Source organism: Anolis carolinensis, chromosome 3 (genome assembly GCF_035594765.1).
Source record: "Anolis carolinensis isolate JA03-04 chromosome 3, rAnoCar3.1.pri, whole genome shotgun sequence".
Classification (NCBI taxonomy): domain Eukaryota; kingdom Metazoa; phylum Chordata; class Lepidosauria; order Squamata; family Dactyloidae; genus Anolis; species Anolis carolinensis.
Window position 1 is genome coordinate 159,945,354 of NC_085843.1, and position 27,024 is coordinate 159,972,377.

A 27,024-nucleotide genomic window follows, 5' to 3' on the forward strand; every position below is an offset into this window, starting at 1 on the left:
ATACCAGCCATTGTATTTTGCGCACATGAATTTGTGTTGTTCCAATGAATTTGTTACAAGCATGTTCCCATGAGAATGGAATGGATCTTTACTTTCTGGTATCCTCTTTTTTCTCTCTTATTTTTCTCTTATTGAGCAATGTTGCTAATAGGTAAACATTTCAGTCCTTCATGTTCTATCTATTGTTGCTTCTTTCTTTTTCTTTTATTTCCTTAACCCTAACCCTGCCTGTCTGCCTGCCTCTTTTCCTTTTCTTCCTTTCCTTTCCTTCCTTTCTCCCTCCCTCCCTCTCTTCTTGTTCCACAGATATATATACCTCCCTTGCCTAGTTTCCAGTATACCTCACAACCTCTGGGGATGCTTGCAATATATGTGGGCAAAATGTCAGGAGAGAATGCTTCTGGAACATGGCCATGCAACCCAGAAAACTCACAGCAACCCAGTGATACCGGCCATGAAAGCAACAACAAATTGCGTGTTCCTTTACTTCTTAGAAAAATGACCACAGAAAGTAATGACAGATCAGATACTGACCACAGGTGCCAGGGACTCTCTTTTTAATTAAGATCTGAATAAAGATTTTTGTATTTTAGACATATCAGCATGGTGTCAATGTTTGCAGAACATCTTCTCTCACAGTGTCACTGCCACAAAAATTGTACCTGAGGAATTAAAAAGATCATAGTGTTAATTTATATGTAAATATTAACATCTTTTTTTGGCTGCAATCTGTTTTAAAGAGACATTTAATTTGTGTGTTATAGATGCCCAGAAAATAATACACCTTGTACATTTACTAGCTGCCTTACACTAGCAGTTGTATTTTCTTCCAGACTTGAGTAAAAGAAGTCAGATAAAGTCTGATCACTGCAGACAACCTAGTGCTCCTGTGTCTTAGTATCTTCCTAACCACACTGCTGATAGTCTTTTTTCCCTCCTGCTGCTACTGCCTATGGTGGTACAGTTGTATGCATGTAGTGAGTCAACATGGTTCTGACATTTCTTCGTATTTTGGCTATTTTATCCACTATTTTATTTCTATAATTTCTTGATTAATTGCATTCATTGGCTGCCTCCTACACTATGAAAAATGACCCCCAAAAGAAATCTCTTGAGCTGCCAACTTACGTAACACTGACTTATTTGTGATGTGCCCTACTGAACTCAGCAGGACTTACTGGTGAGAAGACATGCCTAGGATTACACTCAGCTGGATCTAGAATTGCAACCAAAGGCTCTATTGCTAAATGTAATTAAGAGGGAATAAACATCATAGAACCTAATTGAGCTACTTCTGAATAGACCCTCCTTAAGATCACATCATTAGGGTCAGAAATTTTAGTTATGCTTAGAGAATAAGCCAAGAGTGGGCCAACTTCCATCAGCCCTAGCCAGTAGTGAGGAATTCTGGAAGATGCAGTCTACTGTGTTCTATACAAAGCCTGCTGGGCATGGTGCATCTTCCAGCTTCAAAGATAACATGAGTGATATTATAGATCAGTGGTTCCCAACCTGTGGGTCCCCAGGTGTTTTGGCCTACAACTCCCAGAAATCCCAGCCAGTGTTTACTAGCTGTTAGGATTTCTGGGAGTTGAAGGCCAAAAACATCTGGGGACCCCAGGTTGAGAACCACTGTTATAGAGCAAACTTATTAGTTTTGAATACTGTTAACAATGTAACCAAAGAGTAGGGAAAAAAAACCCAGACAAATAGGTTCCTCATACTGGTTACAATTCTATATCACTAATCCTCCACTACCTTTAGGATAGGCTCCAATGGATGCATCCTCTATCTTAACCCTTTGCATGAGCCCACCCACAACCTCTCCCTTAACCCTTTCTTATTCATTTCTATGGCATATAGCAATTGAACATACTAGAGAGAGCTTTGGGAAGAATTCACCATGATTTATAGGAATTATAGGGACTGGAATATATAGTTCACCTGCAATCTAAGAGCATTCCGACCCCCACCAATGATGGATTTGGAACCTTATCCAGAGAGCCCTGAACCCAGCTGATAACGGATCCGGACCAAACATGGCACACAGACCCAACATGGCCAACTGTGAATACTGGTGGGATATGGGGGTGATTGCCCCTGGGAATCTGGGAGTTGTCGTTCACACTTATCCAGAGAGCCCTGAACCCAACTGATGATGGATCTGGACCAAACTTGGCACACAGACCCAACATGGCCAACTGTGAATACTGGTGGGATATGGGGGTGATTGCCCCTGGGAATCTGGGAGTTGTCGTTCACACTTATCCAGAGAGCCCTGAACCCAACTGATGATGGATCTGGACCAAACTTGGCACACAGACCCAACATGGCCAACTGTGAATACTGGTGGGATTTGGGGATGATTGCCCCTGGGAATCTGGGAGTTGTCGTTCACACTTATCCAGAGAGCCCTGAACCCAGCTGATGATGGATCTGGACCAAATTTGGCACACAGACCCAACATGGCCAACTGTGAATACTGGTCGGATTTGGGGATGATTGCCCCTGGGAATCTGGGAGTTGTCGTTCACACTTATCCAGAGAGCCCTGAACCCAACTGATGATGGATCTGGACCAAACTTGGCATACAGACCCAACATGGACAACTGTGAATACTGGTGGGATTTGGGGATGATTGCTCCTGGGAAGCTAGGAGTTGTCATTCATACTTATCCAGAGAGCCTTGAACCCAGCTGATGATGGATCCAGACCAAACTTGGTACACAGACCCAACATGGCCAACTGTGAATACTGGTCGGATTTGGGGATGATTGCCCCTGGGAATCTGGGAGTTGTCGTTCACACTTATCCAGAGAGCCCTGAACCCAGCTGATGATGGATCTGGACCAAACTTGGCACACAGACCCAACATGGCCAACTGTGCATATAGGCCTGGTTTGGGGAGGATTGACCTACAATTCTGAGACTTGTAGTTCACCCACATTGTTATGTATTTTCTAATGGGAGCATTCATAAAAACAAAATCAAAGACTGGGTTTTTCTAATAAATAGTGTAACTAATTAACTAAATGATATTACCTAACACCCCTAAACAAACAATGCCTTTTTCAAATAAACCGGGCACAGCTGGGTACCCAAGCTAGTGTTTAATAGATAATAGATGGGTATTCCTTCTTTTAAAAAGGCAAAAGCATACATACACAGTCCCATTTTCTCCATCTTGCACTGTCACCTTTGCTGCTCCCAGTCTAGGCAAAGTTGGATTTATGATATTGTTGTTCCAAAGGAACTTAACTTTAGTAACTGTTCCAACATCAAGTTCTGCATCAATTAGTTTGGTATAAATCTCATCGGGTTTGAGCTTCCCCCTTGGAAAGAAAGAATATGATATACATGAAGGGGTTCTTTTTTGAAAAAAGAAGCTATACATACATATGTCCATTTTCTCCGTCTTCCACCATGATTTTTTCAGCTCCCATTTTGGGGAAGGTTGGGTTTATAACATTATTGTTCCAAAGAAATTTAACTGTAGTTACTGTTCCAACTTTGATTTCGGAATCAATGAAAACGGTATGTGTAGAACCTGGCTGAAGATAGCCCCTTGGGGAAAAAATAGATAAGTGATATTCATTGGTACTGCATATCCTCCAACATTTGGCATAGGAAATCTGGGACATGTGTCCCAAAGCAACATCAGAGTGTGGTGAAAAGGATAAGGCCACTGCACTGTTTCAGTGATAGAGCAGTGTTCTCAAACTTCCTAATACAGTGACCCCGTAATACAGTTAATTCCTTATGTTGTTGTGACCTGCAACCATAAAATTATTTTCGTTGCTACTTCATAACTGTCATTTTGCTACTGTTATGAACCGAAATGTAAATATCTGATAGGCAGGATGCATTTTCATTCACTGGACCAACTTTGGCACAAATACCCAATACAACCAAATTTGAATACTGGTGGGGTTGGGAGGATTAATTTTTGTCATTTGGGAGTTGTAGTTGCTTGGATTTATAGTTCACATACAATCAAAGAGGATTCGGAACTCCACCAATGGTGGAATTGAATCAGACTTGGCATGCAAAACTACCATGACCAACAGAAAATACTGGAAGGGTTTGGTGGGCATTGATCTTGAGTTTGGGAATTGTAGTTCACCTACATCCAGAGAGCACTGTGGACTCCAAACAATGATGGATCTGGACCAAATTTGGTAAGAGTACTAAATATGCCCAAATTTGAACACTGGGGAAGTTTGGGGAAAATAGAGCTTGATATTTGGGAGTTGTAGTTGCTGGGATTTATAGTTCACCTACAATCAAAGAGCCCCTTGAACTCCACCAACAATCGAACGGGGCCAAACTTCTCACACAGAACCCCCATGAAAAACCCCACACAGAAAATACTGGTCTTTGGTGACCCCTCTGAACTCCCCTCCTAACCCCCCCCCCCCAGGGGTCTCGACCTCCAGGTTGAGAAACACTGTGCTAGAGAATTCTTTGGGAAAATCACATAGGATACAATGTGATACCATATAAGCCTGTTGTTCAATCATGCTTACAATATGTAATAGCATTTCTGTTCACTTAGTATTGAAAAAATCTCAGAATTAGAGAAGTAGAAATCTCAAGCAGAAAAACAGCATATATTTTAACATTTATAATTTCCCAAAGAACACTGAACGTACTGGAAAATTTGGTGTTGCTTTGTATTCCCACCCGTTCCATACAGAGCAATATTTACATATCCACGGACACTGCTCTTTCCGGACAGCGTGACTGACAATTTATATCTCCATCCTGTACAACACAAATAGGAAGAGTTTGCTTTTAGTGAAAAAGATATATATGTTTGATCCCTTGAGGCTCCAAAGATGGCATGTATCCAGTATCATCCAACCTTCTCGTGTCTGATATTAAGAAAATATGTCTTATCTTTGTAATATAACATTATTTACATTGGCAATAGAAAAACCCTAGATTAATATCTATTTTAAGGGTTTTGTTGTTTGATAATAAGGTCCAGAATCCCAGTCTTCCAAAATCTTCTACACTGCATGAATCCTACACTATGTCTGGTCAATATTAAACCCTTATTAAATGTGCAGTCCTATATCGTAAAGGTAAAGGTTTCCCCTGACGTTAAGTCCAGTCATGTCTGACTGGGGGTTGGTGCTCATCTCCATTTCTAAGCCGAAGAGCAGGCGTTGTCCGTAGACACCTCCAAGGTCATGTGGCCAGCATGACTGCATGGAGTGCTGTTACCTTCCCACCAGAGCAGTACCTATTGATCTACCCACATTGGCATGTTTTCTAACTGCTAGGTTGGCAGAAGCTGGAGCTAACGGCGGGCGCTCACTCCACTCCTGGGATTTGAACTTGGGACCTTTTGGTCCTATATATGTTTTCACAAAAATACATTAAATTTCATTCAGTGGTTAATTCTTCCAGTCAAGTGAGTGCAAGATTACAACCCATTTTTTGTGGTTACATAGAGTGACCAAGATCTGTGCTGAATGATTTCTACTCAATCTGGATGGCTGAATTAATTTCAGTTAATGCCTCGAGGCAGCCTAATAAAATATCCAGCCATCTTATATTGATAAATATCCTATCATTATTCTATCATATCTAGGTTTAAGGTAAAGGTTTCCCCCTGACGTTAAGTCCAGTTGTGACCGACTCTGGGGGTTGGTGCTCATCTCCATTTCTAAGCCGAAGAGCCGGCGTTGTCCGTAGACATCTCCAAGGTCATGTGGCCGGCATGACTGCATGGAGCGCCGTACCTTCCCGCCGGAGCGGTACCTATTGATCTACTCACATTTGCATGTTTTTGAACTGTTAGGTTGGCAGGAGCTGGGGCTAACAGCAGGTGCTCATTCCGCTCCCGGGATTTGAACCTGGGACCTTTCGGTCTGCAAGTTCAGCAGCTCAACACTTTAACACACTGCACCACCACCCTAAATATACAAATTCTAATTGTTCTGCAAATGGCATTTCAGTAAACACAATATATTCTTCCTGATTGATTATACTAGCAATAATATTTTTTTAAAAACTTTTATATTGACAAAAGTTAATAATGATACAGAAAACTAGTTTGTAATTTCATCATTAATATTTATCTTAAGCAACACATTTCATAGACTAAGATAAGAAGCAGGTCAAATGAGAAACTCTACTACAGAAGTGAAAACATACACAGGGAGACTTACGGGCAAAAATCTTTGCATCTCCAGTATTCAAATAAAGCTTTGTAAATCCAGAAGTGGAGCTAATTTGGTCTTTATATTGATCAGCATAGTGGCCCATTTTAGGGCATCCACGTGCAGGACAGGGGAAGCAGCTCTGATGAAAGCAAACAGAGAAAAAACTCTTCTGATTATTGCAGGAATTTCTATCATACAACCTCATCAGTCAGGGGAAAATTGCCGCTATGTGCCAGTTCACCTTCTCCTTTACAATGGAGCATGCTGGCTCCCATCCCACGGTGCACTGCAACTTTTGGTGGGATTCCGTCATAATGGAGAATTTGAATCAGTGCATGCTGCCATGGCAGAAACATGGGAGGCTTTCCATATTGCCTTGAATCAATGAAGGAAAGCTAGGCGGTGGACACTTCTCACTGTAGGATGGGGAAGTGGGTGAGTTGAACGATGCGGGGCATGGGGCGATGGATTCCTCATACCCCTGGATGGGCACTGCCAGAATTGCCACTATCCATGACGATTCTGGCGGCACGTATGAAGAGGTCCTTATTGCAGTAAGAAAAAGCTAAAGTACATAATAACATGAAATAGCTCCTTATTCTCCCTTCCCTAACCTAGACCAATGATATTTTCTTTGTTCAGGACCAGTCTGGACCACATGTTCAAGACCACATGTCACCATGCTTAGAAAATGATGATCAGTTGAGAATCTCTTTCCTTTGAAAGCCGTAGAGTCATCAACAATTTTTTTGACAGTAAAAATATACCATCATCATAGAGCCTTTGCTATCTAAACCAGGATCATACAATGCTCCTAGCTTTCATGGAGTGATTTTGTGTCCCTTGGATTCAATATAACCCCATCTAATAATCTACATTATGTGAATATTTTACATGTTCAAACAGTGGTTCAGAGCTATGAAAAGTGATATTTTTGGACTGGAATTCACTTATTCACTCAACAGCATTCGGAAAATAATGTTCCCAGTTACTTCAGAAGACATTACGGAGTTTATCTCATGAAGCAGGGGAATCACAATTACAGAAGGACAGCGGAATCTTTTGCCAGGACTTATGACACAATGTTATTGCTCCCTTGATAGGAACAGCTTGAAAAGCGTTTCATTTACAGACACAAATAATCTGTTAATGACATCTTCTTGTAAATGAAACACCTTCCAATAGTCTCCCACTGGGTGAATGGCAGAAAACAAACAACCCATGTGCTAAATTATGTTGTTATCCTGCTTTAATTGTGATTTGTCTGTCTTGTGTGATGAAATTAATTTCATCAGGGTGATGAAAACTACATTATACATGTCTTTTACCTTGTCCTGGAAAGCTATCATGGCAGATCATCTTAGAACTTTTAAGTGTGAACTAGTAGACAGTCACTTTTCAGAACAGAATTCTCCAAAATCTGTCTTCAGTTCTCACTGGATCTGCCTAGCATCAAGCTGCTATCTCAATAATCCTAGCCACAAGTTTCCAGTTTCTGTTTGTTCAAATGTATACTTCCCTTTTTTTTCTTAGTGGATGGTTCCTATGGCTTGCCATGACATAATAGAGCTTCACATTCACATGTTTATTTTTCCTCTCCTATAGTCTGTTTCATAATTACAGTCTGGTTTGTAGGAACAATAATTTACAGTCATATCGTAAATGGCTAACATTAAGTTGTACTTCCATCCAAACCACAATTGGAATTTTTCCCAATCATATGTCCAATTCTGGGTTGGTGAGCAGGTACAAACCATGTGTGCAATGATGGTTTGGACAACAAGTACAGACCATGGTTTGCTATTTCAGCTGTAACTTCAGTTTAATCTGCAGTTGCTGCAAATGAGCAAATCACCTATTAAATGGTGCATACAGTGATAGGATAAATAAGGAAAGAAATTATCTGAACATGAGGGCTATTTTCATGGACTGGTTCACAGTATTTCTTTCTCACATGCATATAACACCAGCTATCTGGAAGATTACATTCAACTGTTTGTTTATTAAGAAAATATAATGAAATTTTATTATCAGCACAAACAAATAACGTACTGTTTCAAATAGATTGTATGCAGCACAGGGGTAACCTAAAAACCCATCTGGATAGAGAATGCTGTCTGAATAGTACTTGTAACCCCTCAGATGGTTGCAGGCCACAAAGTCACGGGTTCCTGCAGAGAAAAAATAGCTGTTATATCAATTAAAATTGTTATACATTCCATTAAAAAATCTCTTCTTCAAAGCAAAGGCACACATTTATACTTACTCTTTGTTTCTGAACTAATAACATACATAAGAACATGAGAACCCGCCCTATATGGACTATTAGCATTGGTCCATTGGGCTCAATATTGTTGGCTCTGATACAATATTTCTTTCAAGTTTCAGCCAATTGTCTTTCTCATCCTAAAATATCTCAAAATGCCTCCTAGGGAGCCAGGGAAGCCCATAAACATGGTGTTTGGGGGGGAAAAAATGTGTGTGTGAGAGAACAGATCTCCAGAAAGACTACTGTGTCCCCTAGACTTCCACAGCTGGTCACCCCGGGTTTATAAATGCTATATGAACCACATTAGATGTTGTGCTTATGGTTGAAGATACTCCATGAAATTATTTCTGGCTCTTTAAAAAAATTAGGCGCATATCAGCACTTGAAAGAGAGAGCATGGAAGTAAGTACAGACAGTCCTCAAGTTAGGAACAAGATAGGCTTGTTCTGAAGTTGAATTTGTATGTAAGTCAGAACAGGGACATTTCTTAAGTATAACTCCAGTCATATATATATTAGGCATGTGCAAAAAAATGGGAAGAGTCGGAAATCATAAGAAAATCCGAAGTTTTGAAAGTCGGAAGGCATATCTGAAGCATTTGCGTGGCCCAAATCAAATATTTTAGAATTAAAATATACCCCATACATTTTAGTTTTAGTTTTGTAAATCTTGGAAGGCCCCCAAAGTCAGTTTCATATTCAATGCAAGCCAAGGAAGCAAAGCGAAAAGCTGCCTTTAGTACCTTGCCATTTCTCTATGAAATTAATGGAGTCTCGACATTAGGAGTGGGCAAAAGGGGGAGCAGTGCATTTTGGGAACAGCACAAAACTCTGGGAAATGTAGTTTGAGAATGGAGGATCACTATGCCAAAGAATTCAAAAGGCCCTGCCCTAAACCACATTTCCCAGACTGCAACAGCATCAGTAAGCAACAATCACGATAGCAGAGAGAGAGAGGTCTGTCCCTCCCTAAAACTAAAAATTTGCCAAAAATCCATGGACATGTGAAAAGTTCTGAAATTTGATGGGCTAACAGTGATAACTGTGTTCTACCATTGTAGCAAGTTTCACCCCATTAGCTTTAAAAATGAGGGAGATGGGAGCCCCTGAATTTTCCCCAATTATAGAAATTATATGTGTGCGCAATTACCGTAACAAAATGGTAACAGAATTTCATTACTCTCATTATAGTAATGAAATTTTCACTAAGAATACTTTAGAAACACTTTAGAAACGAAGCTCCAGTCCCCCCCCCCCAGTTTTTAATGACTTTAGAACCATTTTAATGGATCACACATCCTATATATATATATACTAGCTGTGCCCTGCCACGCGTTGCTGTGGCCAATTGGAATTACAGTGAACAGCCTCGCTGCTTCAAAGCCTGGCCGTTTTCTACATAGGGTATCCTTGCTAGGCCAGGTTGAATGAGATGGAGTAGCCTCGTGGTTCCCAAAGTCTGGCTTTGAAGCTGCAAGGCTGTTCAGTGTTAATCAAGGTGGGCCACAAAGGGGTTGATATATGTGTGGAATAACGTGCATTGTGGTAGAAAGAACTGTTGTCTGGTTGAGGCAGGTGTTGCCATGGATCTCCTTGATTAGCATTGAATATGCCTGCAGCTTCAAGGTCTGTCTGGTTAGTACTTGGAAGAATCCTTTACTGGGACGTGTTAGCTGGGTGTGATTATTTAAGTTGTTTAGCATTGAATGGTCTTGTAGCTTCCAAGCTTGGCTGCTTCCTGCATGAGGGAATCCTTTGTTGGGAGGTGTTAGCTGGGCCTGGTTGTTTCCTGTGTGGAATTCCCCTGTGTTCTGAGTGTTGTTGTTTATTTAGTGTTGTGATTTTGGAGATTAGAATCATAGAATCATAGAATCATAGAATAGTAGAGTTGGAAGAGATCACATGGGCCATCTAGTCCAACCCCCTGCTAAGAAGCAGGAAATCGCATTCAAAGCACCCCCGACAGATGGCCATCCAGCCTCTGCTTAAAAGCCTCCAAGGAAGGAGCCTCCACCACGGCCCCGGGGAGAGAGTTCCACTGTCGAACAGCTCTCACAGTGAGGAAGTTCTTCCTGATGTTCAGGTGGAATCTCCTTTCCTGTAGTTTGAAGCCATTTTTCCGTGTCCTAGTCTGCAGGGCAGCAGAAAACAAGCTTGCTCCCTCCTCCCTATGACTTCCCCTCACGTATTTGTACATGGCTATCATGTCTCCTCTCAGCCTTCTCTTCTGCAGGCTAAACATGCCCAGCTCTTTAAGCCGCTCCTCATAGGGCTTGTTCTCCAGACCCTTAATCATTTTAGTCGCCCTCCTCTGGACGCTTTCCAGCTTGTCAACATCTCCCTTCAACTGTGGTGCCCAAAATTGGACACAGTATTCCAGGTGTGGTCTGACCAAGGCAGAATAGAGGGGGAGCATAACTTCCCTGGATCTAGACGCTATTCCCCTATTGATGCAGGCCAGAATCCCGTTGCCTTTTTTAGCAGCCGCATCACATTGTTGGCTCATGTTTAACTTGTTGTCCACGACAACTCCAAGGTCTTTTTCGCACACACTGCTGTCAAGCCAGGCGTCCCCCATTCTGTATCTTTGATTTCCATTTTTTCTGCCAAAGTGAAGTATCTTGCATTTGTCCCTGTTGAACTTCATTTTGTTAGTTTTGGCCCATCTCTCTAGTCTGTCAAGATCGTTTTGAATTCTGCTCCTGTCTTCTGGAGTGTTAGCTATCCCTCCCAGTTTTGTGTCGTCTGCAAACTTGATGATCGTGCCTTCTAACCCTTCGTCTAAGTCGTTAATAAAGATGTTGAACAGAACCGGGCCCAGGACGGAGCCCTGCGGCACTCCACTTGTCACTTCTTTCCATGATGAAGACGACGTATTGGTGAGCACCCTTTGGGTTCGTTCGCTTAGCCAATTACAGATCCACCTAACCGTAGTTTTGTCTAGCCCACATTTTACTAGTTTGTTTGCCAGAAGGTCGTGTATATTGTTGTGTATTGTTATTAGAGCACAGTAATTATTATACATTATATTGATAATGTTATATGATTTTTCTAGAACAGGATTATATGAGGCCCCTTCTACACAATGGTTTAAAATTCACAATGAAGTGTTTTTGTTTGTTTGTTTGTTTTTGTTTTTTTGCTGTGGCCTAGGAGGCAGTCTGGCTTTGAAGGTGCAAGGCTGTTTAGTGTCAATCAAGGTAGGTCACAAAGGGGTGCATTCCGGTTTTTGGGTTAGGGATGTGTAGTTTGTTTGTAAGAACGTAGAGACGTGGATGAGGGGTTGTGTTGTCAATTTTCTAGGTTGGGGGGCCTTTAGTTTTGTTGTTTTGCCCGGTGGAGCGATGCCATTCTCCTTTTATATATATAGATATATATAGACTTTAGATCACATAGGGAAGGTTAACACCCCTGTGGCATTTGTTTTGCTTTCTGTGCCCCTGTTCAGAAAACTTCACCTCACTTTCCATTCTTGTGATAATTAGATTTTGAAAAAATTGGCTCATTGTGGAAACAAGGATTGATGAGAAAGCTTCATTGGAAACACCCTTTTCCCCATGATAACTCTTTCAGGAGTGAATTTCCCTTCCTAGGGGTAGATTTCTCTCACTTCCTATTGTCTCGCCCCCCATTCTTAACTATGAGTTATGTGTAAGTCAGGGACTGCCTGTACTGTTGTTTTCAGGAGAACTTCTCCAAATAAAGAGTTTTAGTAGTGACTGGCCTGAATCATGTACATCTTTGTTACAACTCTGTGTACTCCATATCAATACTCTTTTCATTCTTAGCAGAAGTCTTTGTGACACGTACCTTCCCAGATCCCATCAATGTCCACTATTTGTGACAATGCATTCTTCTTGCATCCTGGCATTTGTTCTCCTCCATTTGGATAAAAATCAAGGTGTCCCACAGCTGCTCTCATTCCAAAGCCTGGAATATTTGGACTGGATAAGCATGGATTGAATTTGAAAGATCTCATGTTTATTATTCCATGTTATGTACTATAGTCAACTTACCCAAATACGGGATGGTAGGAGCGGAATCTGTATGAATGACATCAACAAATTCAGCATCGCTTTTATCCAGTCTGATCTCAACTGGTGTGCCTTCGAAATAAGGTTGAGCTGGGTCTATTCCTGTAAAGGCACACTTTTTAAAAAAATGGGTATGTGAAAGGAGAAGCTAATGAAAAAATACACGCTAACAATTTTTACTAATAGTAATATAGTCTTGACAAAACATGCAATTTCTGGTCACGCTACTACTGATGTGCTGATGGAGTGTATAGGACTGACATGGAAGTGCAAAATGTATGCCAGTATCTCTATTCAAAGGAGCAGTGAGTTAAACCGCTGAGCTGCTGAACTTGCTGACTGAAAGGTTGGAGGTTCAAATCCGGGAAGCAGGGTGAGCTCCCGCTGTTAGGCCCAGCTTCTGCCAACCTAGCAGTTTGAAAACTTGCAAATGTGAGTAGATCAATAGGTACCACTCGGGCGGGAAGGTAAAAGCACTCCATGCAGTCATGCCAGCCACATGACCTTGGAGGTGTCTACAGACAACGGCTCTTTGGCTTAGAAATGGATATGAGCACCAACTCCCAGAGTCGGACACGACTAGACTTCATGTCAAGGAAAAACCTTTACCTTTACTATCTCTATTCATGGCAGAATAAGTTATTTCAAAGACATTGGGTAAAGAGGTGCGAGAACCTCCTTGCACAATGTTCTTTTACTTGTTGGACAATACAATGCTGCACCATAACAACCAATCTCAACTTAGGGCCAGAGCCCAGGAACCATATCTGTGAAACCAGTAAGAAAAGATTAGCTTGTGTTGCACCACTGAGGGAAGGAACAGCTTTTGACCTTTTGGGCACCCAACATACTTGTTGGAGGTCTGAGAGGATAAAGCTGAGCCTTACCCACTGGCTGCACAGCAATTGTCAGAGGGTACACAGTGCCCCAACCCACTCCAAATTGCATTGTATGGACATAACAAAAGGATTTTGCACAGGAAAATATTTATTGCCTCCTTGTGCACATAACTCATGCCCGTACAATAACTTGCTACTATGCCGGAGTAACTACTAGAAGATTTTTATCAAGGTACATGGAAAGGAATCATATCAGAAATATTGAGACCACCAGTGCATAATTATAGGTAAGGTAAAGGTTTTCCCTTGACGTTAAGTCCAGTCGTGACCGACTCTGGGGGTTGGTGCTCATCTCCATTTCTAAGCCGAAGAGCTCCGTAGATACCTCCAAGGTCATGTGGCCGGCATGACTGCCTGGAGCGCCGTTACCTTCCCACCGGAGCGGTACCTATTGATCTACCCACATTTGCATGTTTTCGAACTGCTAATTTGGCAGGAGCTGGAGCTAACAGCAGGTGCTCATTCCGCTCCCAGGATTTGAACCTGGGACCTTTCGGTCTGCAAGTTCAGCAGCTCAGTGCTATAACACACTGTGCCGCCACCACCAGGGGCCCCTGCATGATGATATGACCACACATAACTCAAGTGATTCTGAGAGACCCATTCTCTGCTACTTATGCAAATCTTCTCCTCCTCCCAAACACCTTCCCATAATATTTACTTGTTACTTCCTTCAGTCTTTCCCTGGCTCCATAAGCAAAAGCTGAAACTTAAGGAATGATTGTCAAGCAGACTATTTATTGGTATGCTATTTATTTCTGCCTCACTAGGGCAACTTCCACACAGCTGTATAAAATCCACATTGAACTGAATTATATGGTGACGTGGATTCGGATAATCCAGTTCAGAGCAGATATTGTGGATTATCTGCCTTGATATTCTATGACTGTGTGGAATGGCCCTAGGAAGCAAAGCCAGGATGGAATCAGAAAACAGTAAACCATTGGTTATAGACAGTGGTATGCTTTTGCATATTTGACATGATGGTACTGCAACCACATTGCATTTATTTTTAAGGCCAGGACAGATCAAATCTTGGGGGAAAATATCCATTATTCCACTAGAAAAAAATGGAATGTATTGATTTGTCAGTGACCTTTGGTTTTTGTGTTAACAAATAAAAGATATCAAATCCAGAGGAAAAAGAAGCAAACAAATGCTAACTGGCCCTCAGCCTCTAGCAGATAGTATATGAAATCCCATAACAGGCCATCCAGATGAGAGTTTCCAATGCAAGGACATTAAAAGAGTACACAGAGATAAGAAATTTTCCACCACTCCAATGCTGTGTTGACTTCCTATATGTGAACTGTGCCATCTGTGCAAGGGGAAAGATTTGCTATTAATGTTGTGTGGAGAAGAAAAGATATGGAGGAGGCTACACAAGGGTGCAAGCCAGCTAATGGAAACCAGGTACATGGGTGCCAATGAAATGTTGTTAATAGAGCCATGGCCTAAAACCACAAGAAACCCCATTCAAACATTCTTTATCACATGAAAGTAAATCTCACAACCAAACATTAAACCTATAGAAATGTGTAGACCTGACTCATTATTATTCCCAACTAGAATAAACTCATTGAATCAACAAGCCTTACATAAGTGTTGACTCACTGTTGAGGCAATGGGTCTACTGCAATCAAAACTAACTAGTAGCATTCATGCTATAGTGTTTCTATTTGGGCTTTTCAAGCAAATTGTCTTGCTTAAAGAATTCCTTTTCCGTTTCGATGATTATGTGTTACATAAATAATTCTTTCTATTCAACAGGATCATAAGCTATTATTATCACTTTTTTATCATGGCAGAAGTGACTTGAGAACATACTGCAATTCACTTTTGGTGTGAGAGAATTGGTTATCTACAGAGACATTTCCCAGGGGACACCCGGATGTGTTACCATCCTGCTGGGAGGCTTCTCTCAGTTTTCTGCAAACTAGAGCTGACAGATGGGAGCTCATCCTGTCTCGTGGATTCGAACCGCCAACCTTCAGGTCAACAACCCAACCTTCAGGTCAGCAGTTCAGACAGCGCAAAGGTTTAACCCATTGTGCCACGGCGGCTCCTACCAATGATGGTGCCAGAGTATAAGGTGGACTGTTCATAATTTATATGTTTATCCCTGGCAAAAAATGGCCAAATCTGCCTCATTCTTAAAAATTCAATAAGCTGAATCTCTTCACTGTGGAATTAATTTGGTTTGAAATCATGTTAACTGCCATATCTCAATACTATGGGATCTCAGAGTTAGTAGTTTGGTGAGAGTCCAGTTTTCTTTTTCAGAGAAGGCTAAAGATGTAAAACGACACCTCCCATGATTCCATAGAATTCAACCATGGTCATTACACTGGTCTCAAACTGCATTAATTCTGCAATATAGCTGCACTCTGAGTTACATTGCTGGGTTCGCGAAGACCATACTGTAAATGACTAGGGGTGTGTCTACACTTTAGGCGTAATGTAGTTTGATACCACTTCAACTGCCTTGGCTTAATGCTATGGAATCCCAGGAGTTAAAAATTTACAAAAAGGTGCTGGTGCTTCACCAAACTACAACTCCCATTATTCTACAGCATGGAGCCACTGCCATTAAAATAGTATCAAACTACATTAATTCTACAGTGTAGAGCCTTGGATATAGAGTGTTTTATATCTAGAGTGCCTTATAAGGGCTGGGCTTTTGCACAGCTGGCTAATCACCAGCAGCAATAGATCTCTACCAACCGAAAGGTTAGCAGTTCGAAGCCTGGGTTGGGGTGAGCACCCAACCTTCAGCTCAGCTCACTGTCCACCTAAGCAGTTGGAAAACAGCTGTGAGCTGTGAGTAGATAAATTAGGCACCATTAAAAATGCCAGCAATCAAAGAACAGGAGGAAAAGTCTGTGATCAAGGACTCGTAGTCATAGAGGAGCAACAGCACCCCCCTGTGGCCAGAATCGAGCACAACCTCCAGGATGCCGAAGTTGGAAAAATGCCGACATATACCTCTATTTTTTGTTTGTTTGTCCTGTATGTCTAATAGCATGTATGTTTGTGGTGTATTTCTTCTGTGATCCTCCCTGAGTCCCCTTTGGGGTGAGAAGGGCGGAATATAAGTGCTGTAAATAAAATAAATAATACATAACTATTAGCCCCAGTTGGAGCAGATTGATGGAATCAAATGGAAAATTGGCAAGTAAACATTTATGATGTGGGTTGTTGTATGTCTTTCGGGCTGTGTGGCCATGTTCCAGAAGTATTCTCTCCTGACGTTTCACCCACATCTATGGCAGGCATCCTCAGAGGCTGTGTGGCATGGCCATAGATGTAGGCAAAATGTCAGGAGAGAATACTTCTGGAACATGGCCACACAGCCCGAAAGACATACAACAACCCTGTGATCCCGGCCATGAAAGCCTTCGACAACACATTTATGATGTGTTGATTTAGTGGGCTTATTCTACTTGATATTAACAAATAGATTGCAATGTATTTTCAAAGGCTTTCACAGCCAGAATCACTGGAGTGTTGTGTGGTTTCCGAGCTGTATGGCTGTGTTCAAGCAGCATTTTCTCCTGACATTTCACCTGCATCTGTGGCTAGTATCTTCAGAGGATCTGCAGGTGAAACGTCAGGAGAAAATGCTGCTAGAACATGGCCATACAGCCCTGAAACCACACAACTTCTCACACAAAAATGTATTCACAATTTTTATCTTCATTCCACTTTTACTTTGAGCAAAACAAATATTTATCAATAGAGCATACTAGATAAAATTCAATTGCAGCAGGGCTTTTAATTACTCTGATTTTATCTGCTTGGATTTTAATGTATTGTCCATTATTTTATTTTGTGTATTGTTGGAATGTTTTAAGTTTTTGTCAAATATGTTGTCTTGTTGTTTCGGGCTTGTCCCTGTTGTGAGCCGCCCCGAGTCCCTTCGGGGAGATGGGCTGAGATATAAAAATAAAGTTTATTTTATTATTATTATAATATCAAAGTTGTGTTCCATTATATTCACCTACCAGTTATTCTTTTGATTCCTGGTATCCTTTGCCCCATTTCGGCAGCTGCATGTGCCCCAAGGCTGTGACCAATGAAATGAACCTTGGATGGAGAGTATCCATAATCTGCCTGATAGGAAGAGCAATTGTAAATAAAGCAACATATACATTGGCAGCTAAGCATCTGCTTTACTGTTTATTTAGCTTGCAACTAATGCCATCATGGCCAAATTGTATATGACGGGGCATGGGTGGAATGTTTTTATTGTTTCATAAGACCAGCAGAATGATTACTTACGTTCAGGTTAATTGCTTTGGACAGTTTTCTTTCCCTTCAATGTTATTTGTAAACTCTCCTTCAATGTTAACTATATTGTGTTGTGCTTTGGAAGAGTGTAAACTCAGAACCTATTGTGATGCTTCCTGCATCCTACAGGTGAGTGTGAATCTAGACTTTCAAAAAGATCTCAAGCCTAGACAAACACCAAGTGTCTATCCAGCATAACCCCTTATTCAATATTCATGCTTTCACTTATTCACGCTTCAAAGGAAATCCCTCTCTGGAAGTATTTTTGGACCTTTCTAGGTCCTTCAATGTAGTTCTATGGTATGCTTCTAGAACAAGTATTTGAAAAAATAGAGCTCGGTATTATCTATGGTATGAAGTATCCATGAGGATTCTTGGAACATCTGGTTACTTCTCAAATTCTTTACTGGCACTAAACTATAATAGCGATTTAAGTTGCAGTTGGCCTTCTGTATCAACAGATTATGCACCCACAAATTCAACCATGCCTGACTTGAAAACATTGGGTTGCTGTGAGTTTTCCAGGCTGTATGGCTATGTTCCAGAAGCATTCTCTCCTTACGTTTTGCACACATCTATGGCAGGCATCCTCAGAGGTTATGAGGTCTGTTGGAAACTAGGCAAGTGGGGTTTATATATCTGTGGAAAGTCCAGGTTGGGAGAAAGAACTCTTGTCTGTTTGGGACAAGTGTGAATATTGCAATTGGCCAGCTTGATTAGCATTTAATGGCCTTGCAGATTTAAAGCCTGGCTGCTTCCTGCTTGAAAACATTTGTTTTTAAAAAGCAAATCTTGATTTTTTTTTCCATTTTATATCATGGAACAAACATCCATAAACTTCGATATCCACAGGTGGTTATGAAATCAAACCCCAGCAGACACCAAGGTCCTAATTTACATTATCAGTCAAAAAGTGTTATTTTCCTTTCTCCTAACACAACATGGTATAAAATTGAGTATTTAAAATAATGTTCTTTTGAAATATTATTCCCATGAAGACATTTTTATAATTTACCCTAATGTCAAAACACTCTTGTCTTTTCTATGTTAAATATCTGTAAATATACTTCCTTAGCCCTCAATTTATTTGCCTTATTCTTGCATATCCATACCTGTATAGCAAATTAATACCTGAAATCTAGAATCTAAAATATGGATTTCAAGACTGTGCTGATTAAAGCTGAAGATTAACTTTTGGCTAAACTTAATGTTCAGTAATGATTCAGCTACAGATATATGGCTTTTTTTTTCTCCAACAAATGTCATCCCTACTAACTATTTCTGACACCAAAGTTGCTCTGTCAGCATTTCCCATATCAAATGGTACTTGGGGAGAGGGGAGATTAATATTTTTAGGGGGTTTTTTGGAGACTTTGTCAAATTAGTAACCTTTTGTTATCCTGGAAGCTTTCCAGTAACTGATAGACTTACAGTAACTGTGATGTAATGACTGGATCCTCCCTTACCACAAGGACATTTATAAAATAAGCCACTTCTGCTCCGACCACACGGATATTGTTTGCTGCTTGGGTGTAGGGACACCGAGAACCTTTGCTCCAGTCAATGCAGATGCAGTTCACGTCTTCCACCTGAAACATTCTCTGATGCAAAGAGAATGAAAACAGACGTGAGATAAAAGTTCCTGTCACCACAATTCCTGAACTGTCTATATGTGTTGAAGTTTCCATCTCTTTGGTTATACACCAGTTGACAAAGTCTCAGACAAAGCACGTCCTTTCTAGAAATTCTTTTTACACTCATCCAGATCCCATTTCCCTTTTTGTTCTCTGTCTACCTAAACATTTTTTGCAGTATCAGCATTGGGAGAATGGTGAAGATGGACTGGAGAAATACAGAATTTTATGTATTTATTTATTTATATTTATTTACAGTATTTATATTATGCCCTTCTCACCCTGAAGGGGACTCAGAGCGGAACACATTGCACACATATAAGGCAAACATTCAATGCCATAACATATTTATTTATTTACAGCATTTATATTCCGCCCTTCTCACCCCGAAAGGGACTCAGGGCGGCTCACATTACACATATAAGGCAAACATTCAATGCCTTAACATAGAACAAAGACAAGACAACCGCGCGGCTCCGAGCTGGCCTCGAACTCATGACCTCTTGGTCAGAGTGATTTGTTGCAGCTGGCTGCAGCTGGTTGCTCAACAGCCTGCACCACAGCCCAGCTGTGCTATTAGCTATGAGTAAGCTATGGCTGCAGTAAATGGGGGAAAAATGATCCAGGATCTGAGAGACAGAGACAAACACAGGCACGGGCTGGCCTCAAACTCATGACCTCTTGGTCAGAGTGATTTGTTGCAGCTGGCTGTGGATTTTGGAGGTGGATTTCAGCAGTATCTCTGCAATAAATATCTCTGCCAGCTCAGGTTGGATTGAGCTCCTGACCATTAATAGCCTAGCTCATTGTTGACCTAAGCAGCTCGAAAGACAGTTGCATCTGTCAAGTAGAAAATGTAGTTACCGCTTTATGCGGGGAGGCTAATTTAACTAATTTACGGCACCATAAAAACTTCTAGCAGTGTGAGGAAGAACGGGGAAGTTCTCCATCAAGGACTCGGTGTCACAACTGGACAATGAAGTGGCAGCTCCCCATGTGGCCGAAATTGAGCAAACCCTCATGAATCCAAAAGCTGGAAAATGTTAAATTGCCTCTGTGTCTGTGTCTGTATGTCGTATGTCTAATGGCATTGAATGTTTGCCATGTATATGTGTATTGTGATCCACCCTGAGTCCCCTTCAGGGTGAGAAGAGCGGAATACAAATACTGTAAATAAATAAAATAATAAAATAAATAAATGATGGAGTAAAGTTTGTGCTGTAAAAGAATGGGATTCTATTCTTGCTGATCTGTGTGTAGCTGCTTATAACAAGCAAGGTGATCCCTTGCTGAGCATGTATGAATGACAAAACAGAGAGAAAGGCAGACCAGAGATAAATCTATCTTATCAGCTATCTGTAAGGTAAAGGTTTTCCCCTGACATTAAATCTAGTTGTATCCAACTCTGGGGGTTGGTGCTCATCTCCATTTCTAAGCAGAAGTGCCGGCGTTGTCTGTAGACACCTCCAAGGTCATGTGGCCTGCATGACTGCATGGAGTGCCATTACCTTCCCGCCGGAGTGGTACCTATTGATCTACTCACACTTGCATGTTTTCGAACTGCTAAGTTGGCAGAAGCTGGGGCTAACAGCGAGAGCTCACTTTGCTCCCCGGATTTGAACTGCCGACCTTTCAGTCAGCAAATTCAGCAGCTCAGTGGTTTAACCCTCTGCACTATCGGGGGCTTCATAGCATTTCTAAAAACACCACCTACCCATAGCATTTCTAAAAACACACACCTACAAGTTTGGCCATCAAAATGAAAATACAACAAAAAAATCAAAAGCTGGTGGAAGGAAATGAAATATCCCTATATGCACTTTTGAAGAAACTTTTAAGTGGTTTCTAGAACACTGAAAATATTTTTGCAAGTCTTACCAGACAAAGTTGTTTCATTTCATTTGGGCCTATCATTAGCTCTGAGTAAAAGGTTTTCTGATACATGTTGAATTGCTCTTCTTTTTTATGCTGTAGGAACCTATCCCTATTCATTCCATGCAATTTCTGCCTCTAATGCCAAACATTCTGCTAAAAGATTAATGCACAGGAACATATTCGTTTTGTTGACTGAAAGATAATTGTGTGCAGAAATGTTGTCTTCATACCTTTCCACCAGGACACGTTTCATGCATTCATTGCATATGTGCTATATCTTAACTGTCTTTGAGGATGAGCACCAAACCTTATATAGGCTAAATGACCCAAGGGGTCTCTTCCAACCCTCTTTTTATTATTATTATTATTATTATTATTATTATTATTATTATTATTATTAACATTGAGGCTGAGAGGCCATCTGTCAGGGGTGCTTTGCTTGTGCTTTTGGTGCCCAAAGGCAGAAAGGGAATTGGAGTCAATGGCCCAAAGGGTCTCTTTCAACCCTATTATTATTATTATTATTATTATTATTATTATTATTATTATTATTATTATTATTGTATGACACAGCAAACAAGATAGACATGCTGGATTTCGTATCACAAAATCAAAAGTCGAACACTTCCCAAGCATTTAGGACTGTGTGATGTATTATTCAGATGATGCGCCCAGATCCCAGTAGGGTGGCCTTTTGCAGTTGGCAGATCGTGATCTTGTCAATGTCTATTGTTTCCAAATGCCGGCTGAGATCTTTTGGCACGGCACCCAATGTGCCCATCACCACCAGGACCACTTGCACTGGTTTCTGCCAGAGTCTTTGAAGTTCAATCTTGAGGTCCTGATAGCGGCTGAGTTTTTCCTGTTGTTTTTCGGCAATGCGACTGTCACCTGGGATGGTGACATCAATGATCCAAACCTTTTTCTTTTCCACAACTGTGATGTCTGGTGTGTTGTGTTCCAGAACTTTGTCAGTCTGGATTCGGAAGTCCCACAGTATCTTTGCGTGCTCATTTTCCAATACTTTTGCAGGTTTGTGATCCCACTGGTTCTTTACTGCTGGGAGGTGGTACTTGAGGCATAAGTTCCAATGAATCATTATTATTATTATTATTATTATTATTATTATTATTACTTCCTGGCCAACTATAGTCTGACCCTCCAATGGTCCGAAGGATCATGAACTGGCCCCCTATTTAAAAGGTTTGGGGACCCCTGTTCTAGAAGTATTCTCTCCTAACGTTTCGCCCACATCTATGGCAGGCACAACCTCTGAAGATGCCTGCCATAGATGTGGGCGAAATGTCAGGAGAGAATACTTGTAGAACATCGCCATAAAGCCTGGAAAACATACAACAACCCTGTGATCCCGGCAATGAAAGCCTTCAACAACACATTAATCTTCAACTGTTTTCCTGTGATCACCTGTGACCTCAAAGCCCCAAAGCCCTACATTTATTTATTTTTTAACTGGTGGAAAACAAGTTCTACATTGAACACTTAAGGGACTCCCCTTCTAAACCATCCCAGTGGGAAGAGCATACCCATTGGCCATGGAATGATAGATGTCTTTGTGGGGAAGGAATCATTAAACCAGTAAGAGATACAGTAGAGTCTCACTTATCCAAGCTAAATGGGCCGGCAGAAGCTTGGATAAGCAAATATCTTGGATAATAAGGAGGCATTAAGGAAAAGCCTATTAAACATCAAATTAGGTTATGATTTTACAAATTAAGCACCAAAACATCATGTTATACAACAAATTTGACAGAAAAAGTAGTTCAATACACAGTAATGTTATGTTGTAATTACTGTATTTATGAATTTAGCACCAAAGTATCATGATATATTGAAAACATTGACTACAAAAATGGCTTGGATAATCCAGAGGCTTGGATTAGCGAGGCTTGGATTAGTGAGACTCTACTGTAATGAAATATTTTGCAAATACTTTTTTTTGTAAATGGTCCAAGTAAAGATTAGCAAATTCTTTCACAACTGCCTGCTGCATCCCTCAAGAAGAAAATCACTTCACAGATGTTATATACGTATGACAATTTAATTACAATTTTTTTTAAAAATAACATGATAATGGATATGAACTGATTTCAAAACTATTTCTTGAATATGACGTTATATCCTACCCTGCACATGTCCGAAAGCCAGTTTTCTTCACCCTGATCTACAAATCCATGGGTAATAAAGCGAGTTGTCTTGTTAGCATCAAAATTTGAGTAACCAATAGTCTTTGGATCGATTGCAGTGATTTCCTGTGAAAAGTTTTAAAAAGAAACAGCATTATTTCTCTCTACCCACCTAAGAATATGAAAATACTCTATTTTATTAATCAGTGCCTCATGAATGTTCATGTTCACATACACATATTTCTTTTCCGACATGAGCACATTTCCCCTGATGTTCTGAATGTGGAGAAATTTGCAATATTCAGGTAGAAGCAAATCTTACCTGGAAGTTATCAGGGTTCTTTTTAGTGTAGAGAAGGAAGCGAGTGTTTATTCTCTCTGGTGACCAGGGCAATTTTGAAATGGGCCGTTCTGTAGTACCAGCCCATGGTATGTCATCTGTAAAGCAGCCCAGTCGGTCATAACAGACTTCTTTTCCTGAAATATGTCAATAAAATAAGATGCAAATGATTAGACTCTATCAACTCTTTCATGAAAGAGTTGATAGTTCAGTCCAGCCTTTTATATAATCTCCGCTCAGCTTTGGTCAGCACAGCATCAACATAATAAAAGCTTTTTCACATTCTGCATATCTGCAACAGTTTAACCATTTCAGCTTTTTCCTTTCTTCTGTGATATTTCTTCCAACTCACAGGCTTCATGAGATACATATCCAAGTCTATTTTTACTCTCAAGTGACTAAACATGGCACTTCAGCCATGAAGTCGTCCCCGAAGTAGTTATCTGGAGTATGATGGGAGCCATTGGTCTCTGTGGCTAAAGACCAAGAATACAGTCAAGCCGCTGAAAAAAAAGGTATGTGTGAAGAGGTCACTAAAAATAAAATAGAATTGGGTTGTTGTATGTTTTCCGGGCTGTATGGCCATGTTCCAAGTATTCTTTCCTGACTTTTCGCCCACATCTATGGCAGGCATTCTCAGAGGTTGTGAGGTATATGGAGAAACTAAGCAAGGAAGGTTTATATATATCTATGGAAAGTCCAGTGTTCCTTGTCAGTTGGAGGCCAGTGTGAATGTTGTAGTTAATCACCTCAATTAGCATTGAATAGCTTCATCTCCTGGCTTCTTCCTGCCTGGAGGCATCCTTTGTTCAGAGTCGTTAGCTGCCCCTGGTTGATTCATGTCTGGAACTCCTCTGTTTTCAGAGTGTTGCTTCTTATTTACTGTTCTGATTTTTTAGTTTTTTAAATACTGGTAGCCAGGTTTTGTTCATTTTCATGGTTTCCTCCTTTCTGTTGAAGTTGTCCACATGCTTGTGGATTTCAATGGCTTCTCTGTGTAGTCTGACATGATAGTTGTTGGAGTGGTCAAGCATTTCTGTGTTCTGAAATAATATACTGTGTCCAGTTTGGTTCATCAAGTGCTCTGCTATGGCTGATTTCTATGGTTGAGTTAGTCTGCAGTCCTTTTCAAGGAGTAGCAGCTATGAACCTCATCAGACAGAGGTTCATAAGTTGGGGGGCCACAGGAGAAACCATCGGGCAGTGCCCCACATTGCCCCCTTATTTATTTATTTATTTATTTATTTATTTGCAGTATTTATATTCCGCCCTTCTCACCCCGAAGGGGACCCAGGGCGGATCACATTATATACATATAGGGCAAACATTCAATGCCCATATACACATAGAACCAAGACAGAGACAGACAGACGCAGAGGCAATTTAACCTTCTCCTGAGGGGATGTTCGATTCTGGCCACAGGGGGGAGCAGCTGCTTCATCATCCACTCTGACGGCACTTCCTCATTCCAACGTCGTAAATTAGTTAAATTTGCCTCCCCACTTTATAAGTGGTACCTTATTTCCTACTTGATAGATGCAACTATCTTTCGGGTTGCTAGGTCAGCAACGAGCAGGGGCTATTTTTTAATTTTTTAATTGACGCGTGCTCACCCCGCCACGGGCTGGCCTCGAACTCATGACCTCATGGTCAGAGTGATTTATTGCAGCAGGCTACTCACCAGCCTGCGCCACAGCCTGGGGCTTCTTGAATGAGAACACGGGTAGGCAACCATGTATTCAGGGCAACATCTGAACATACTACTGAGACAGAGCTGGAACAGAGCCGTTCATCATGTGATAGGTTCTGATGGGCTCTGTCCTGGCCACATCTTGGCAGCGTCTTCAAACAGGGAAAAAGTCCCGTGTGATTAGGTCATATGTCTAAAACTCTATGTGGGTGGTTGTATGTATGAATAAAAGAAAAATAGAGCCCACTTATAAGCCTGTGGCGCAGGCTGGAGAGCAAGCTAGCTGCAACCAGCTGCAATGAATCACTCTGACCAGGAGGTCATGAGTTCGAGGCCTGCTCGGAGCCTGTGTTTGTCTTGTCTTTGTTCTATGTTAAAAGGCATTTAATGTTTGCCAATATGTGTAATGTGATCCGCCCTGAGTCCCTTTCAGGGTGAGAAGGGCGGAATATAAATGCTGTAAATAAATAAATAAATATAATTGTCCACAGCATGCTGACTTTAAGTTGACTGACAAACATGCAAAAGCAAAGTAATAAAATAAAATATCTTGGAATGGTTGGCTAGTTAAGAATACTAAATAGGAAATTTTAACACTGCAATATTTTTGTTGCAGAACCCACTAGTTCCACTTTTTTCAATAATTCAATCATCCCTCAGATCATTTGCTTTTTCTACTGCTCATCTCTTAATGCTCTTTTCTCTAACACTTTATGTTCTTGCGAACCAATCTTAATTTTGGGTCCACACAGTACTATGGTAAAATGGAACAGTCATAACTCACCTCTTGCCACACTGATCAGTAAAAGTGCAAGGCTCCAAAAGGCAAACATCTGAAAATTAATTTTGTAAGAAAAAAAGGGAGGGAAAGAGAGAAAAGTTTTAAAACTGTCCGAATTGTGTCCATCTCTATCAATGCGATGCTCATTTCAATCAATTAGAACAGCAAAGCATAAAATACCAATATTTAGTTGCAGAATTTACTTAATGCAATAACTTACTGTGAAGCCGTTGCATGTAGCTTCAGACATGCTATCCATGCATGCCCATTTTATAAACTGGCATATCCTTGAGTGTTACCCTTAAAAGGGAAACGCCACATAAAGTTGGAAATTTATCTGCGTATGTCAGATCAAGGTTATCATAAATACACAAACCATGACTTGCATATCATTTATAAAATGGAAACTGAACTAGATGGTAACATCATTAAATCATATGTTACTAAAAGAGCAAAGAAACTTTTTTTCTCTATGGGAATTAATAAGGTAAAGGTAAAGGTTTCCCCTGACATTAAGTCCAGTCATGACCGACTCTGGGGGTTGGTGCTCATCTCCATTTCTAAGCCGAAGAGCTGACGTTGTCCATAGACACCTCCAAGGTCATGTGGCTGGCATGACTGCATGGAGCGCCATTACCTTCCTGCCGGAGTGGTACCTATTGATCTACTCACATTTGCATGTTTTCAAACTGCTAGGTTGGCAGGAGATGGGGCTAATACCGGGCACTCATTCCGCTCCCGGGATTTGAACCTGGGACCTTTTGGTCCACAAATTCAGCAGCTCAGCACTTTAACACACTGTGCCACCAGGGGCCTTCCTGCTTAAGCAGTACCTATTGATCTACTCACATTTGCATGTTTTTGAATTGCTAGGTTGGCAGAAGCTGGAGCTAACA

At 40.9% G+C, this 27,024-nt stretch overlaps 1 protein-coding gene across 2 annotated transcripts; it reads right to left on the reverse strand.

Annotated features, from left to right (window-relative positions):
- Positions 1 to 540: 540 nt before the first annotated feature.
- On the reverse strand, positions 541 to 26,405 carry LOC100555866 (inactive pancreatic lipase-related protein 1). Of its 2 annotated transcripts, none has more exons than XM_008114819.2 (13): positions 26,349 to 26,405; positions 26,132 to 26,180; positions 23,640 to 23,794; positions 23,318 to 23,443; positions 19,131 to 19,265; positions 17,379 to 17,487; positions 12,458 to 12,577; positions 12,252 to 12,371; positions 8,226 to 8,344; positions 6,180 to 6,312; positions 4,653 to 4,764; positions 3,397 to 3,564; positions 541 to 662 (listed from the first exon to the last, which is right to left on the reverse strand). In XM_008114819.2, exons 1-13 carry the CDS (start codon positions 26,385 to 26,387, stop codon positions 599 to 601), a joined length of 1,449 nt encoding a protein of 482 aa, XP_008113026.2. In that variant the 5' UTR covers positions 26,388 to 26,405; the 3' UTR covers positions 541 to 598. The 2 variants fall into 2 exon arrangements, with proteins under 2 accessions (XP_008113026.2, XP_003223532.2); XM_003223484.3 differs by lacking the exon at positions 3,397 to 3,564 and adding an exon at positions 3,165 to 3,332 and having other exon boundaries at positions 26,349 to 26,402.
- Between the last annotated feature and the right edge of the window lie 619 nt (positions 26,406 to 27,024).